This window comes from Oncorhynchus tshawytscha, linkage group LG24 (assembly GCF_018296145.1).
Source record: "Oncorhynchus tshawytscha isolate Ot180627B linkage group LG24, Otsh_v2.0, whole genome shotgun sequence".
NCBI lineage: Eukaryota > Metazoa > Chordata > Actinopteri > Salmoniformes > Salmonidae > Oncorhynchus > Oncorhynchus tshawytscha.
This window is the reverse complement of record NC_056452.1, coordinates 5,112,279-5,131,118: the sequence shown is the minus strand read 5'-3', so window position 1 is coordinate 5,131,118 and position 18,840 is coordinate 5,112,279. Positions and strand designations below refer to the sequence as shown.

The following is an 18,840-nucleotide window of genomic DNA, read 5'->3' as shown; positions in this document are numbered from 1 at the left end:
TCTTGGGAACAGGAACAATGGTGGCCCTCTTGAAGCATGTGGGAACAGCAGACTGGTATAGGGATTGATTGAATATGTCCGTAAACACACCGGCCAGCTGGTCTGCGCATGCTCTGAGGGCGCGGCTGGGGATGCCGTCTGGGCCTGCAGCCTTGCGAGGGTTAACACGTTTAATGTCTTACTCACCTCGGCTGCAGTGAAGGAGAGACCGCATGTTTTCATTGCAGGCCGTGTCAGTGGCACTGTATTGTCCTCAAAGCGGGCAAAAAAGTTATTTAGTCTGCCTGGGAGCAAGACATCCTGGTCCGTGACTGGGCTGGATTTCTTCCTGTAGTCCGTGATTGACTGTAGACCCTGCCACATGCCTCTTGTGTCTGAGCCGTTGAATTGAGATTCTACTTTGTCTCTGTACTGACGCTTAGCTTGTTTAATAGCCTTGAGGAGGGAATAGCTGCACTGTTTGTATTCAGTCATGTCACCAGACACCTTGCCCTGATTAAAAGCAGTGGTTCTCGCTTTCAGTTTCCCTCGAATGCTGCCATCAATCCACGGTTTCTGGTTAGTGAATGTTTTAATCGTTGCTATGGGAACGTCATCTTCAACGCACGTTCTAATGAACTCGCACACCGAATCAGCGTATTCGTCAATGTTGTTGTCTGACGCAATACGAAACATCTCCCAGTCCACGTGATGGAAGCAGTCTTGGAGTGTGGAGTCAGCTTGGTCAGACCAGCGTTGAACAGACCTCAGCGTGGGAGCTTCTTGTTTTAGTTTCTGTCTGTAGGCAGGGATCAACAAAATGGAGTCGTGGTCAGCTTTTCCGAAAGGGGGGCGGGGCAGGGCCTTATATGCGTCCCGGAAGTTAGAGTAACAATGATCCAAGGTCTTTCCACCCCTGGTTGCGCAATCGATATGCTGATAGAATTTAGGGAGTCTTGTTTTCAGATTAGCCTTGTTAAAATCCCCAGCTACAATGAATGCAGCCTCCGGATAAATCGTTTCCAGTTTGCAGAGAGTTAAATAAAGTTCGTTCAGAGCCATCGATGTGTCTGTTTGGGGGGGGATATATACGGCTGTGATTATAATCGAAGAGAATTCTCTTGGTAGATAATGCGGTCTACATTTCATTGTGAGGAATTCTAAATCAGGTGAACAGAAGGATTTGAGTTCCTGTTCCTCAAGTACAGGAACACAAGTTCCTGTACTTGTGTACTATTGTTTGTACAGATGAACGTGGTACCATCAGGCATTTGGAAATTTCTCCCAAGGATGAACCAGACTTGCGGAGGTGTACAATTTTTTTTCTGAGGTCTTGGCTGATTTATTTGGATTTTTCCATGATGTCAAGCAAAGAGGCACTGAGTTTGAAGGTGGGCCTTGAAATACATCCACAGGTACACCTCCAATTTACTCAAATTATGTAAATTAGCCTATCAGGAGCTTCTAAAGCCATGACATCATTTTCTGGATTTTTCCAAGTTGTTTAAAGGCACAGTCAACTAAGTGTATGTAAACTTCTGACCCACTGGAATTGTGATACAGTGAAATACTCTGTCTGTAAACAATTGTTGGAAAAATTACTTGTGTCATGCACAAAGTAGACGTCTTAACCGACTTGCCAAACTAAAGTTTGTTTACAAGAAATTTTTAATGACTCCAACCTAAGTCAATGTAAACTTCCGACTTCAACTGTATATTTAGTTTTGTGCTACTTTTTGTACTACTTTTTATATATTTTTTATATAAATGTTTATTGCACTGTTGAGAAGAGCTTGCAAGTAACCATTTTACATTACTGTTTTCACCCTGTATCCTGTGCATATGACCAATAAACATTGATTTGATTTTAGAATGCTCATAACAATGGTGTTACGCGACCGATTTATGGAGGTGCAACCATGAATACGGCATTGGTCAAAAGTAGTGCACTATGTAGGGAATAGGGGTGTCATTTGGGATGTATTTGGGATTGCTATAATGACAGACATCTTACATAGTCACATCGTCACTCAAGTTCCAAGCTGTCAGCAAATTATGCTAACTAAACCTCCTTGGTAAAATAAGAATAGTGTTGTCAGTAATGTCAGTGACATGGAGATATGATTGGGCAATGCTTTGTTTTTACAGGCCTTTTTAACTGGTGTTTGTCTGGCATTTACTAAGAAAAAATAGAGAAGAATGGTAACCAGCAGTATCTTTTGGTATGTTGAATTCAAAACAATAGCAGACGTGCACAAAGACTCCTTGGTTAAATAGGAATAGCTTACTTTAGAGTATGACTTTGGACATGGTATGATTCTTTTAAAGGCCTTTTTTGCTGGTGTATCAGCTGTATTGTTTGGTACATCAAATTTAACACACTAGCGGACGTGCACAATGTTGGTGAGGCTACAGTTTGATGTCATTTAGCGCTTTGAACGCTACCGTCATTCCTTCACACTCACTACAGTGCCTCCTTTGCTAACTTCAGCAGTTGAATCAGGGTATCATACCTTGTGCTCCCTTTCTCAGTTTTTCAATCAGCATTAGCATGATTGGTCATGATTAGTATGATTGGTCCGTTACCTGGAAATTGGGTGCATTGTACTGTAGTAACGTGTGGAGGAATGTGTAAATTCACATTTTAACAAAGATTTTCTAAAAGGAAACACTGAACTTTAGAATAAATAGTTCCCAATAAAGTGGGAAGTGAACTGGCCACCGGAGGGCTGGCTGCTCTCGGATCCCATAAAAGGGGGTTTTGTGTTCAAAGAGATCTGTCTCATGAAGGTCTCTGATCGAAATGTTTTTTTTTTCTAACCTTGGATTTACAATAAATAATATATTGTCACAATGGAGACAGTGTCAAGCCTCAACTTCTGATGCATCACTCTGATCCCAGGTATCATCTCCTGCCATTGTGCCCTTGAGCAAGGCACTGAAGCCTCTTAACATGTGCCTGTGTGTGTGTGTGTAAGGGGTTTCTCACAATAATTGACAATCAGTATAGTACTGTACAGTACAGTTGAGTATCTCCTCTATTCTCATTCTTTCTAAAGCATAATCAATAAATTATTTTGACACCACTGACCGCTCTCTAGGGTTGCTCCTTAATCATGTCATCATAATGCTGCATCAGGTGCCCACCGTCTTGTGAGAACATTTGTTGGATACTCTTCTGCAAAGAAAGTGCCAGCGGGATTTCGTCTCATGTTGACTGCTCTATTCAATCTCATTTTGGACTTCTCGGTGCAATTGAATGGCTGAGATGCTTTCTTTAATCGCTGCCAGTAAGCAGTATTAGAATGTGATTTCAATAGCGGCGGGCATTTAAATCACACACAGAGCTAACTGTTAAGACGCTGTGTTGTCAATATCCCAGACTGAATGCATTCTGAAGACAGGGCCAATAGTGCAGAGTCATGGTTAATGCTTATGGCTTGGCATGTGCTGAATATCTGCTGCAAAGGAGTGACTACATTTTTCACCACAGACGCAGTGTTTGGAAAGGCAATGATGACAAATGTGGAATAGTGCTACAGCAAGGAATAGGTTTCTCGATATTCAGAATAAAGGGAAAAATATACAAGCATGGTTGCACTTTAAACTTTTCCCTATTTTACTGTCTATCTAGCACTTCGTAGACCATCTTTTGAGTTACAAAAAATTGCCCAAGGTAATACTTTGGAAGTACATAACCGTAATTGTGTTAAAAATGCACTATGCAAAAATCACTCCGGCATTGCCTGGTTGCTAAAATTCGAATAGTTCGCCTAACTTCTGTATGTTTGACAAAACAAGCAAATGTAGTGTAGAGAATCATTGTACCATCTAAACCACTGTGAAATATATTTTCCTTAACCACAAATATTGTATTTTCAGCTGTGTACAAAACCGAAAGTAAAAGATACAAAAACGGAACTTCATAGAATCATTAGAAATAGCAATAGAACAGATCTACCATTCCTTAGACTTTATTTCAATGAGAAAGACAAATCTATAACTCACATTTCTATGTGAATTTTGTTGGGTAGCCTAAAAAGTTACATTTTGCAGCAATAAGTAATTTAAGTAAATTTTGCTCAAGTTAGTTCAAGGTAAACAGAAGATTTATACTCTTGAATATAATACTGAACAAAAATATAAACGCAACATGCAAAATGTTGGTCCCATGTTTCATGAGCTGAATTTTTTTTTCCATAAATGTTAGACACACAAAGTGTATTTCTCTAAAATTGTGTTCACAAATTCGTTTACATTTCTGTTTCATTTCTCCTTTTCCAAGATAATTCATCCACCTGACAGGTGTATCATATCAAGAAGCTGAGTAAACAGCATGATCATTACACAGGTGCACCTTGTGCTGGGCACAATAAAAAGCTACTCTTAAATGTGCAGTTTTGCCACAGATGTCTCAAGTTTATAGGGAGCGTGCAATTGCATTATGGATGCAGAAATGTCCACCAGAGTTGTTGCAAGAGAATTTAATGTTAATTTCTCTACCATAAGCCACCTCCAATGTCATTTTAGAGAATAGAGCAGAATGTCTAACCGGCCTCAGAGACGCAGATCATGTGTATGGCGCCGTGTGAGCGAGTGTTTTGCTGATGTCAACTTTGTGTGTCCATGGTGGCGGTGAGGTTATGGTAAGGGTAGGCATAAGCTATGGACAACGAACACAATTACATTTTATCTATGGCAATTTGAATGCACAGAGATACCATGTCAAGATACTGAGGCCCATTGTCGTGCCATTCATCCGCCGCCAACACCTCATGTTTCTGCATGATAATGCACAGCCCCATGTTGCAAGGATTTGTACACAATTCCTCGACGCTGAGAATGTCCCAGTTCTTCCATGGCCTGCACACTCACCAGACATGTCCACCCATTGAACATGTTTGGGATGCTCTGAATTGACGTGCACGACAGCGTGTTTCAGTTCCCACCAACTTCACACAGCCATTGAAGAGGAGTGGGACAACATTCTACAGGCCACAATCAACAGCCTGATCAACTCTATGTGAAGGAGATGTGTGCTGTGAAATCTGTGAATGTGTTTTCATGTTTTTAAAAAGGTATAAACTGCCATATTTTTGCTGGACCCCAAGAAGAGGAGCTGCCTTGACAGCAGCTAATGGGGATCCATAATAAATACAAATACACCAAATACTGACTGGTTTTCTGATTCCCGCCCTTACATACCCTCTTAAAGACTCTGCCTCCATCTCTGCAGACTCCACCTCCTCCAGGTGCTTATATGCGGGGCTAGCAACCCTTGGTCCTCGAGAGATGGGCGGGGTCCTCATGTGATGAGTGTCCCAGTGTCTTTGGACTGGACTGAGGGACAGGGAGCTACTCCTGGGACGAGCCATGTTGAAGTATACGTAAGACAGAAACAGAAAACATTGGTCAACATATTGAAAAGGTTCACAAATGGATAACAATTGGGTCATTGGTTATAGATGCTTAAATGGCCACACTGTAGTTCCCACACTGTAGTTTCTCTTCAGCAATTAAAAAACAACATTATTTCACCTTTATTTAACTAGGTAGGCCAGTTGTGAACAAGTTCTCATTTACAACTGCGACCTGGCCAAGATAAAGCAAAGCAGTGCAACACAAACAACAACACAGTTACACATGGAATAAACAAACGTACAGTCAATAACACAATAGAAAAGTCTATATACCGTGTGCATATGAGGTAAGAGTAGGCAGGTGAGGCAATAAATAGGCCGTAGTGGCGAAGTAATTACAATTTAGCAATTAAACACTAGAGTCATAGATGTGCAGAAGATGAATGTGCAAGTAGAGATACTGAGGTGCAAAGGAGCAAAAATAAACAAATAAAAGTATGGGGAGGAGGTAGTTGGATGGGCTATTTACAGATGGGCTATGTACAGGTGCAGTAAGCTGCTCTGACAGCAGGTGCTTAAAGTTAGTAAGGGAGGAATTTGCTTTGGGGATGACCAGTAAAATATACCTGCTGGAGCGCGTGCTACAGGTGGGTGCTGCTATGGTGACCAGTGAGCTGAGATAAGGCTGTGCTTTACCTAGCAAAGACTTATAGATGACCTGGTGTCACGACTTCCGCCGAAGTCGGCCCTTCTCCTTGTTTGGGTGGTGTTAGGCGGTCGACGTCACCGGCTTTCTAGTCACTACCGATCCATTTTTCTGTTTAGTTTTGTTTTGTCTGATTACACACACACCTGTTTTACATTCCCTCATTACATTCCCTATTTAACCATCTGACATACATTTCTGTTCTGTCCGTGATTGTTCATGTCGTTAGTGGTTGTGTTTGTGTTAGAGTTGTGTTGTATGTTCCTATTTTGGAATTTTGCTTTATTCTTTGAGTAAACTCAGTTGGATTACTCTATACCTGTGTCCTGCGCCTGACTCCGCTTTCACTCTGCACCCAATCGCTGACACCTGGAGCCAGTGGGTTTGGTGATGAAATTGAAGCGAGGGCCAGCCAACGAAAGCATACAGGTCACAGTGGTGGGTAGTATATGGGGCTTTGGTGACAAAACGGATGGCACTGTGATACACTGCATCCAATTTGCTGAGTAGAGTGTTGGAGGCTATTTTGTAAATGACATTGCCGAAGTCAAGGATCGGTAGGATAGTCAGTTTTACGAGGGTATGTTTGGCAGCATGAGTGAGGGATGCTTTGTTTGCAAACTAGGAAGCCGATACTAGATTTAATTTTGGATTGGAGATGCTTAATGTGAGTCTGGAAGGAGAGTTTACAGTCTAACCAGACACCTAGGTATTTGTAGTTGTCTACATATTCTAAGTCAGAACCGTCCAGAGTAGTGATGCTTGGTGGGCGGGCAGGTACGGGCAGCGATCGTTTGAAGAGCATGCATTTAGTTTTACTTGCATTTAAGAGCAGTTGGAGACCATGGAAGGATAGTTGTATGGCATTGAAGTTCGTCTGGAGGTTAGTTAACACAGTGTCCAAAGAAGGGCCAGAAGTATACAGAATGATGTCGTCTGCGTAGAGGTGGATCAGAGAATCACCAGCAGCAAGAGCGACATCATTGATGTATATAGAGAAAAGAGTCGGCCTGAAAATTGAATCCTGTGGCACCCCCATAGAGACTGCCAGAGGTCCAGACAACAGGCCCTCCGATTTGACACACTGAGCTCTGTCTGAGAAGTAGTTGGTGAACCAGGCGAGGCAGTCATTTGAGAAGCCAAGGCTGTTGAGTCTGCCGATAAGAATGTGGTGATTGACAGAATCGAAAGCCTTGGCCAGGTTGATAAATACAGCTGCACAGTATAGTCTTTTATTGATGGCGTTCATGATATCGTTTAGGACCTTGAGCATGGCTGAGGTGCACCCATGACCAGCTCGGAAACCAGACTGCATAGTGGAGAAGGTATGGTGAGATTGGAAATGGTCAAGTTTGTTAACTTGGCTTTCGAGGACCTTAGAAAGGCAGGGTAGGATAGCTATAGGTCTGTAACAGTTTGGGTCTAGAGTGTCTCCCCCTTTGAAGAGGGGGATGACTGCGGCAGCTTTTCAATCTTTGGTGATCTCAGACGATACGAAAGAGAGGTTGAACAGGCTAGTAATAAGGGTTGCAACAATTGTGGCAGATCATTTTAGAAAGAGAGGGTCCAGATTGTCTAGCCCGGCTGATTTGTAGGGGTCCAGATTTTGCAGCCCTTTCAGAACATCAGCTATCTGGATTTGGGTGAAGGAGGAGTGGGGGAGGCTTGGGCAAGTTTCTGTGGGGGGTGCAGGGCTGTTGACCGGGGTAGGGGTAGCCAGGTGGAAAGCATGGCCAGCCGTAGAAAAATTCTCAATTATTGTGGATTTATCGGTGGTGACAGTGTTTCCTAGACTCAGTGCAGCTGCAAGGAGGTGCTCTTATTCTCCATGGACTTTACAGTGTCCCAGAACTTTTTGGAGTTTGTGCTACAAGATGCAAATTTCTGTTTGAAAAAGCTAGCCTTTGCTTTCCTAACTGCCTGTGTATTTTGGTTCCTATCTTCCCTGAAGAGTTGCATATCGCGGGGGCTATTTGATGCTAATGCAGTACGCCACAGGATGTTTTTGTGCTGGTCAAGTGCAGTCAGGTCTGGAGTGAACCAAGGGCTATATCTGTTCCTGGTTCAACATTTTTTGAATGGGGCATGCTTATTTAAGATGGTGAGGAAAGCACTTTTAAGAATAACCAGGCATCCTCTACTGACGGAATGAGGTCAATATCCTTCCAGGAGACTCGGGCCAGGTTGATTAGAAATGCCTGCTCGCTGAAGTGTTTTACGGAGGATGCAGGCAATGAGGCAGTGATCTCTAAGACAGCAGAGGTGTATTTGGAGGGCAGGTTGGTCAGGATGATCTATGAGGGTGCCTGTCTTTATGGATTTGGAGTTGTACCTGGTAGGTTCATTGATAATTTGTGTGAGATTGAGGGCATCTAGCTTAGATTGTAGGACGGCCGGGGTGTTAAGCATGTCCCAGTTTAGTTCACCTAACAGTACGAGTTCTGAAGATAGATGGGGGGCAATCAATTCACATACAGTGTCCATGGCACAGCTGGGGGCTTGTGAGAGACTTGTTTCTGGAAAGGAGGATTTTTAAAAGTAGAAGCTCGAATTGGTTGGGCACAGACCTGGATAGTATGACAGAACTCTGTAGGCTATCTCTGCAGTAGATTGCAATTCCGCCCCCTTTGGCAGTTCTATCTTGTCGGAAATGTTATTAGGGATGGAAATTTCAGGATTTTTGGTGGCCTTCCTATGCCAGGATACAGACACGGCTAGGATATCCGGGTTGGCGGAGTGTGCTAAAGCAGTGAATAAACACATTTAGGGAGGATGCCTCTAATGTTAACATGCGTAAAAACCAAGGCTTTTACGGATACAGAAGCCAACAAATGAGAGTGCCTGGGGAATGAGAGTGCCTGGGGAATGGGAGTGGAGCTAGGTGCTGCAGGGCCTGGATTAACCTCTACATCACCAGAGGAACAGAGAAGGAGTAGGATAAAGGCTATAAGAACTGGTTGTCTGGTACGTTCGGGAACAGAGAGTAAAAGGAGCAGATTTCTGGGCGCGGAAGAATAGATTCAAGGCATAATGTACAGACAAAGGTATGGTAGGATGTGAATACAGTGGAGGTAAACCTAGGCATTGAGTGATGATGAGAGAGGTATTGTCTCTAGAGACACCATTTAAACCAGGTGAGGTCACCGCATGTGGGAGGTGGAACAAAAGAGCGAGCTAAGGCATACTGGACAGGGTTGGAGGCTCTACAGTGAAATAAAACACTAATCACTAACCAAAGCAGCGATGGACAAGGCATATTGACATTAGGGAAAGATATGCATAGCCGAGTGATCATAGGTTCCAGTGAGTAGCTAGGCGGGCTGGAGACACGCCAATTCAGACAGCTAGCGGGCCGGGGTTAGCAGGCTAGCAGAAGGGCTTTAGTGGGACGTCGCGACGGAATAGTCTTTTGTTGCCCCCTCTGGCGGTTACGTCGGTAGACCAGTCATGATGGATTGGCAGGGCTCCATGTAGGCAGTAAAAGGGTCCAGGCCAATTGACAAAATAGTTATTGTAGCCCAAGAAATTGGCTGATGGAATTCTTCAGCTAACAGTCCGATATGCTCTAGACAGCTAGTGGTCCGCTGGCTAGCAGGCTAGCAGATGAGCACTCAGGGGACATCGCGACGGAGGAGCCTGTTGAAACCACCCTTGGGCTGATTACGTCAGTAGACCAGTCGTGATGGATCAGCGGGGCTCCGGGTCAGCAGTAAAAGGGGTCCAGGCCAATTAGCAAAATAGATATTGTAGCCCAAGGAGTGGTTGATGGATCTCTCTGCTGGCCGGGAGATGGGCCTAGCATAGGCTAACTGGTCTTGTGCTTGCTTCGGGACAGAGACATTAGCCATTAGTAGCCACTCGGATAGCAGCTAGTTAGCTGTGATGATCCAAGTACAAAGGTTCAGAGCTTGCTGTAGGAATCCAGAGATGTGCTGGAGAAAAAGAAGTCCGGTATGCTCTTGGTTGAATCGCGCTGTGCAGCCTGGCAGGAGTTGACCGGCAAAACGTTAGCTGATGACCGCTAGCAGTGGCTAGCTGACTACTAGCTAGTAGCTATTTAGCTGTCTAGCTTCGTTTCGGGGTTCCGGTTCTAATGTAAAGAAAATAGCAGATCCATACCACATTGGGTTAAAAAATATTTTTAAATATATACGAAATATATATACGAAGAAAAAAAAATATATACACGGGACACGACAAGATAAAGACAAAGACGCATGACTGTTATGCCGTCTTGGATATCACAAACAGGAAACTATAAAGAAATACATGGCACATGAACACCCCATATACCAATATCTATTGCAATTGCAATCTTATTTGAATATATAAATATAAACTCAGCCAAAATAGAAACGTCCCTTTTTTAGGACCTTGTCTTTCAAAGATAATTCATAAAAATCCAAATAACTTCACAGATCTTCATTGTAAAGGGTTTAAACACTGTTTCCCATGTTCAATGATCCATAAACAATTAATGAACATGCACCTGTAGAACGGTCGTTAAGACACTCACAGCTTACAGATGGTAGGCATTTAAGGTCACAGTTATGAAAACTTAGGACACTATAGAGGCCTTTCTACTGACTCTGAAAAACACCAAAAGAAAGATGCACAGGGTCCGTGCTCATCTGTGTGAAAGTGCCTTAGGCATGCTGCAAGGAGGCATGAGTACTGCAGAGATGGCCAGGGCAATAAATTGCAATGTTCGTACTGTGAGACGCCTAAGACAGCGCTACAGGGAGACAGGATGGACAGCTGATCATCCTCGCAGTGGCAGACCACGTGTAACTACACCCGCACAGGATCGGTACATCCGAACATCACACCTGTGGGACAGGTACAGGATGGCAACAAAAACTGCCCGAGTTACACCAGGAATGCACAATCCCTCCATCAGTGCTCAGACTGCCCGCAATAGGCTGAGAGAGGCTGAATTGAGAGCTTGTAGGCCTGTTGTAAGGCAGGTCCTCACAGAAATCACAGGCAACGACGTTGCCTATGGGCAAGAAACCCACGGTCACTTGACGAGATGGTCGGATTCGCGTTTATTGTTGAAGTTATGAGCGTGTTGAAGTTATGAGCATCCCTCCTCCCTCATGTGTTACCCTTCCTGCAGGCTCATCCTGACATGACCCTCCAGCATGAAAATGCCACCAGCCATACTACTCATTCTGTGCGTGATTTCCTGCAAGACAGGAATGTCAGTGTTCTGCCATGGCCAGCGAAGAGCCCGGATCTCAATCCCATTGAGCACGTCTGGGACCTATTGGATCGGAGGGTGAGGGCTAGGGCCATTCCCCCCAGAAGTGTCCGGGAACTTGCAGGTGCCTTGGTGGAAGAGTGGGGTAACATCTCACAGCAAGAACTGGCAAATCTGGTGCAGTCCATGAGGAGGAGATGCACTGCAGTACTTAATGCAGCTAGTGGTCACACCAGATAGTGACTGTTACTTTTGATTTTGACTCCCCCTTTGTTCAGGTACACATTATTCAATTTCTGTCTGACACATGTCTGTGGAACTTATTCAGTTTATGTCTCAGTTGTTGAATCTTGTTATGTTCATACAAATATTTACACATGTTAAGTTTGCTGAAAATAAATGCAGTTGACAGAGAGAGGATGTTTCTTTTTTTGCTGAGTTTACAATTCCCCATCTGTTGTGAAGCCATCAGTGTGATTTTTAAGCTAGCCGCTAACTTCGTAGAACTGTAAATCAAATGGAAATGTCCCGATTCAGACTGCTTTTGATGCAGATAAGGGCCTTTGTGCCTTGCAATGGAGTCTTAATGCATAGTAACATGTTTATTACCAATTACAATTACCATAAATCTATTTTTACATTCCATGAAAGCACTGTTTATTTTTTTCAATAACATATTGTGCCAATTTGGGGTTGATTAAATGTCTTACCTGGCTGCATCCACTTCTGTAACTGGAGCGGCCCATTTAAACTAGAGGTGGGGGAAGAACGAGAGAAGAATTTCTACTGTACAAGTACCTGAAGCGTTTCCCTTTGGAGAGTGCTCTGTTGAGAATAGGTGGAGCTGCTGTGGGTGCGCCAGCTGGCAGACTGCTGTCCCCTTCAGGAGGGGAGGACCCATGAGATTTGCAGCACTGCAGTGAAAGAAAACAAAGGCCAAATAAGGACATGATTTCAGGAAAATAGGAAATTGGAAAGTAGATATTAGGACCCCATACAGTTTGTGGACATATACAAACATAATGAATACACGTACGCACACAAGCCCACATACACAATAGCCTAAGATAACACGATATACACTCAGCAGATGCAGCCGCAATAGTCCTGAGTCAATGTAGGAGATGTTCCCCCGTGATATATGGCCCTCCCAGCCCAGGCAGTCCCTTTAATTAAACTGCAGATTAAGTCAACACTTTCTGATTACACTCCATGGCGGCTCTCCCACGACTATCTACAGAGGCCAGAAATTAATCCCAGACAAGATTACATTAATGGATTCCTAAAGAATTTTGCCTCAATTCTCTATTTTTTCCTCTATCAAAATTAGAACCATCATCTCACAAGGGCCCCTGTACTGGGATCCTTGATGCACGCAAGGCGCAGTGCGGTGCCCCAAAGCCTCAAGAACACAGAGAATAATAGCAGATAATGGTGTTATTCCAGTGACTAAAGTTCTTTTGTTTGTCAGCCTCCGTCCTTACGGTTCATTATTAAAGCGATTCGATGTGACTTAGGTTGTGTCTCAAATTGCAACCTATTCCCTACTTATATCATGCACAGTGAATAGGGTAGTGCACTAGTGAATAGGGTTCCATTTGGGGAGTTTTTCAGAGCTCTTATTGCTGACAAGCTCACTCACTCTTCTCTCCCTTCACACCCTTGACTCCCTTAGGGACCTGTTACAGCTTGTTCTCCTCCGGTGCAGGAAAATGTGATAATTTTGACCACCCTCACAAACTTGGCTGGGGGAACAGGACTTAAGAGGAATGTGACATGAGAAGGCAGGATTGCAATCGGTGTCTTCGGAGTCTGTCAGTGCAAACATGACCAGGATGTCGTAAAACTATGAGATGAAATGTTTCGCTGGAGACTTCTGTAATTGCCAGTTGTGGCACCTCCTCTCTTAAACAGTCTGTCACATTTTAGTTTTTGTTGTTTTTATTGACATATACAGTATATACAGGTGCGGCCAAATATATTGACACCCTTGCACTTTTCTTAAATAGTTCCCTATTTTTAAAAAAAAGAGAAAAAAAATGACATTATTTTTGGGGGTAAAATCATAAAGAAATAAAGTGCTACAATCAGATGCAGTCTAGAGTCAATGCATGGCATGTTCATAGAAGTCTACAAGCTAAAACACACATGATCATGGACAATGACGCACACCCATTCCACAGCACTCTAATGCAACACAGTAGGAGCTTCAGTAACAGGTTCATCCTGCCTAAAATATCCACAGAGGTTCAGAAGGTCAATAAATATGATTTTATTATCACAAATGTTTATTCAGAATATAACGACAAATGGCATGGACAAAATTATTGGCACCCTGGAGCTAGTACTTAGTTGCACAGCCTCTGGCCAAAATTACTAAAAGCACAAGCTTCTTTAAGCCAGCAATGAGCTTGCTGCACCGTTCTTCTGGAAATTTGACCCATTTTCTAGCATCAAACTGCTCTAATTCTTCAATGTTTAAGGGGTGCCCTCCACCAACTGTTTTCAGATCTCGCCATAAGTTTTGGATGCGATTCAGATTTTGACTCTTCGCTGGCCACTCTAGAGCAGATCCACAACCTTCAATGGAGATCCAGTTTTTGGACACTAGGTTGAACCTTGGACTCCAAAACACCTAATAATCTGTTAATTTCATGATGCCTTACAGTACCAGAGACAGCAAAGCAACCCCACAGCATTATCATCCTCCCATGTTTGATTGTACTTTTCATTGGATGCTTCATTTGGTCGTCAGTAACCACAACACTAATCTGTATTGCCAAAGAGCTCTAATTTTGTTTCATTGGTCCAGAGAACATTTCCCCATGGATTTAGGCTTGTTTATTATTTTTATAGTTCACTCAGGCTTTCTTGTGTCTCATTCAGAAATGGGCTCTTCCTATGTTTTGCAGTGTCTGGTAGTGGGTCCTTGAATGTGTGCAAGACTTCATGAAATCAGCAGGGTTAGGGTGAGGTTTAGGGTTAAACCTGAATCAAACATTGAAGTGTTGGCCATATTGCTAGTAGAAATGTGCACCAATCTTATTGATGGCGACAAGAAGATTTTGTTGGCAGTTATCTTAGCCAAAGGCTGTGCAGCCAACTACCAATAATTTTGTCCATATAATTTGTCTTTATTATCTAAATAAAAATTAAAACCTTACATTTACAGAAACAAAATTGGTTCTGCAATGTTCAAAATCAAATTACAAGTTGTGATCAAAATGATTTTGTATTGTTTTACTTATTTTAGAAGAATTAGGGAATTATTTAGAAAAAGTGCCAATATTATTTAGGGTGCCAATATATACGTAGCAACTCAGGAACCAGTAAGTTATTGTAATTTTATAGGATATTGTCACGAGTCCGACCGAGGGTGGTTCCCTTTCCCGGGCGGGTGGCGCTCGGCGGTCGTCGTCACCGGCCTATTAGCTGCCACTGATTGTCTTTCCTCCCCCTCCTTGTATATTTATTGGTAGCACCTGTTTATGTTTAATTAGTTTGTCTTTATTAGACAGCCGGCCCGCCTGGTTGTTGTGCGGGATTATTTCAGTGTAACCTTCGGCTCTGTTGTAGAGGTACATGTTAGTGCCTGGTCGTGATTTTTCCGTTGTACATTTTGATTCCCTGTGTTTGGGAACGTAACTATTGTGAGCACCCTGTGGTGCGTTGGTGCTATTAAAGACGCACAGCATTTCACTCTCTGTCTCCTGCATTTGACTCCACACCCACGACACCCGGAGCATTACAGATATGTATTACAGTAAAAGGATTTACTGTGAACACACTTGGGACTCAACCTCAGCCTGGATTTGAAATCACAGCCTCTTGGTTGCCAACAACAGTGCTAGGTGGCTGTACTACAGACACCGGTCGTCGTCATGGGAAAGACGCGTTAAAAACTTTTGAAAAACAACTGGTTGCAGTAAGGAGCCAACCTGGATACTAAGGAGATCCTGAGGGAAATTGACGAGTACCAACAGCTTTGCGCTATGGAGGAACAACATACTCCATCATGGAAAGATCCGACTACCTCACAAAAGAACTCTAACGTGACAAATAAAAGAAAAACAGAGTCATCTACAGACACGGACGACATACTTACCGTTGAAGTAGAGGCTAGTGCTCTGGTTGGAATCCATGCAACACTGTAAAAGTTGTGTGAGGAGGTAGCAGGGCTGAGGGGGAGTTTGGAGGAGAGAAGGAGGGGGAGTTTCGCTCCAAGGAGAGAACAAGGCACTCACAGCCAAGGTAAAAATTCCCGATTCTAAAATGGATTGTCTACTCACGGAAAACAGGGTGCTGAAGGAGTCGCTGCTAGACATTAAAAATGTCGTAGCATGCGTGAAAATATAATATTTTCTGGGAATAAGCCAGAGGACGTGATCAGAGAATTCATGCAATCTGCCTTGAAATTTCCTCTAGAGACTGTAAACAAGGTGGCTTTCCACCATGTACACAGACTTGGTGCTCGGAGCGACAAGACCAAGGGTCCCCGACTGATTTGAACGCTACCAACAAAAGGAGCTGATCAAAAGCAGGCGAAAGGAGCTTAAAGGGACCAAATTCAGGCTCAATTAACAATTTCCATGGGAAATAAACAAACGAGGCAATAGAGGGAGAGGGGTAAGCGTGCCTTTCTCATTGTGGACAAACTCTTTACAGACGGACAGCTATTCAGAGACAGCTCCATAAAACCATGGCTTTACTAAATTCTACAGGAACTTTAGGTTATGAACAAAATAAAGTATGGGAAATGTAAAAATATCTAAACACTATGAAGTGGATATGAACACACACGTACTCAATTACAGGTCTCTTTCATGATCATGTGAAACGTCAATTGCTATGGAAATGCTGGAATGTGTTTTTCAATGATGTTTAAGGTAATTATGATGCAACTATGATGGTGATACGATATGGACTACAATTATCATCATGAATATTAAGGCTATACGCACTACATGTTACACACATAGACACTCAACCATGCAAATTGGCGGGGTTATTATTTATTTGGACATCACACATTATAGTCTTACACAGATACAGACATCGTACACACTCTCACTAAATCACATCCAATATCATACACATCAATTTACTCAGATTTACTACAAAAATAATATCTTGTCTCAAATTTCAAATATCTGTGGTATTGGCTCACAGGCAAGGGAATAAAACATATATTGTTAGAACCTATTTCTTGAATTGTAAATATCAGACATCTGAAAGCTCTAGTTTTGACCATTATAATACCTCTGATGGCAGTAACTTTACAAGCACTAATTATGGTCTGAGAATAGTATCTAGTTATGGTAAGGGGTAAGTATAATCAGTTATAATTGTAATGGTTTAGAAGATTATAAAAAAAGATCAGTCTTTACATGGCTAAAAGAAAAAGAAAATGAATATAACATGTACTGTTTACAAGAAACTCACTCTACATCCTTAGACGAAGTTTCGTGGAAAAAGGAAGGGGCTGGTGAAATAAATTTCTGTTATGAACAAAATAACTCATTAGGTGTGAATATTAATTAACAAAAATGTCGATCTGAATGTGCAAATAGTTAGGAAAGATCTGCAAGGAAGGTGGATCTTTTTGAATATGAAAGTGGACGAAAAAGAGATTTTGCTCATTAATCTATATGGTCCAAATCAGGATGATCCATACTTCTTCGAAAATATTTATACCAATTTACTGAACCTAGAGGCAACAAATTATCAAATCATTATGGTAGGTGACTATAACACAGTGTTAAGTAGCTCAATGGACCTTAAAGGAAATCACTCTACAAACTATCATCACTGTGCCCTTAAGGAAATCACAAATATTATGAACACATTAGAAATAGTGGATATTTGGAGACTAAAAAAATCCCGATCTAGTGAGATATACATGGAGGAGACTTAATCAAGCTAGTCATCTTGACAACTTTCTTGTCTCTTTCTCCTGCATCAAAGGTTAAAAAAGTTTCAATAGGAGACAGAATGCGATCGGATCATCTTCTAATTGGCCTTCACATAACTCTTATAGAATATCCACGTGGATGGGGATATTGGAAATTTAATCAAAGTTTACTGGAGGACAACTTATTTTTTAACTAAGACAAAATCATTTATAACTGAATAATTAAAGTATAATATAGGAACAGCAAATCCACTTATTGTTTGGGATACCTTTATAAGTACCGTCAGAGGTCATTCAATTCCATATTCATAAATAACAAAAGTTTCTGGCTAAAGAGACAGATGTTCAGATGTTCTCTTTTCCATCTCATCCTCTCCCACTGAAAGAACATTATGGTAAGGAACTCTTTCCAAATAATACAAAAACATGGAAATTAACAAATGTACAGAAAGATCAGTGTGAAGGCCAAATTACAGAGGAAGAACATTTGAGGCTATTAAATCCTTTCAGTCTGGAAAAACCCTAGGGCTTGAGGCATTACCGGAAGAGGTATATCAAGCCTTTTTTTCTAAAAGCTCCATTGTTAGATTGTTTTAACTACTCCTATAGAAATGGTAGTATGTCAGGTAATCAGCAGGAAGGTCTGATTTCTCTATTATTAAAATAGAAAATATAAACATCCAGTCTATCTAAAAAACTGGAGGCCCCTTACACTTCAATGTTATGATGCAAAAATACTAGCGAAATGATAGCACTCAGAATTAAAAGGGTTTTTACCAGGTATTGTTCATCCTGATCAGACTGTTTTTTGACATGTATGATACATTGGAGATAATATACGACATCTACTAGAAATAATAGAATAGATAATGACATCTAAGAAGCCAGGCCTGGTATTTATAGCGGATTTTGAAAAGGTATTTGATAAAGTCAGACTAGATCTTATTTATAAATGCGTGGAATTTTTCAGTTTCGGTGATTCTCTTATAAAATGTCTCAAAGTAATGTATAGCAACCCCAGGTGTAAAATAGTAAATAGAGGCTACTTCTCAGAGTTTTGAATTGTCAAGAGGAGTTAAACAAGGGTGTCCGTTGTCACCATATCTATTTGTTATGGCCATTGAAATGCTAGCTATTAAAATCAGATCCAATAACCACATTAGAGGATTAGAAATCCAAGGCTTTAAAATAAAGGTGTCCATGTATGCCGATGACTCAAGTTTTATATTAAGTCCGCAAGCTAGACCCCTACAATGTCTCATTGAAGATCTAGATAACTTTTCTGGACTCTCTGGACTAAAACCTAATTAAGTCAAGTGTACAATATTACGTATTGGATCTTTAAAGATACAACTTTTACATTACCCTGCAGTTTACCTCTAAAATGGGCTGACGATGAAGTAGACATACTTGGTATTCATATCACAAAATATATAAATAAGCGCTCCACAATGAATTTCAATAGAAAACGTGTAAAAATAGACAAGATCCTGCAACCATGGAGAGGTAAATACCTGTCTATTTATGGGAAAAATTGCCCTGATTAACTCCTTAGTCATATCTCAGTTTATTCACTTACTTATGGCACTGCCTACTCCTGATGATTCGTTTTTCAAATCACATGAGCAGAAAATATTTTGCTTTATCTGGGAAGCTAAACCAGACAAAATATGAACATTTT

The 18,840-nt window shown here is 41.8% G+C and overlaps 1 protein-coding gene across 1 annotated transcript in view; it reads right to left on the bottom strand.

The window, feature by feature from the left end:
• The window catches only part of nrg3b (neuregulin 3b), a 414,103-nt gene that overhangs the window by 7,360 nt on the left and 387,903 nt on the right, over positions 1–18,840 (bottom strand). The window contains exons 7-8 of the mRNA XM_024386324.2: positions 12,047–12,162; positions 5,185–5,340 (exon numbers count right to left, since the gene is read on the bottom strand). Of these exons, the coding sequence (XP_024242092.2) occupies positions 5,185–5,340; positions 12,047–12,162 (272 nt within the window). The remainder of the gene's footprint in view (positions 1–5,184; positions 5,341–12,046; positions 12,163–18,840) is intronic.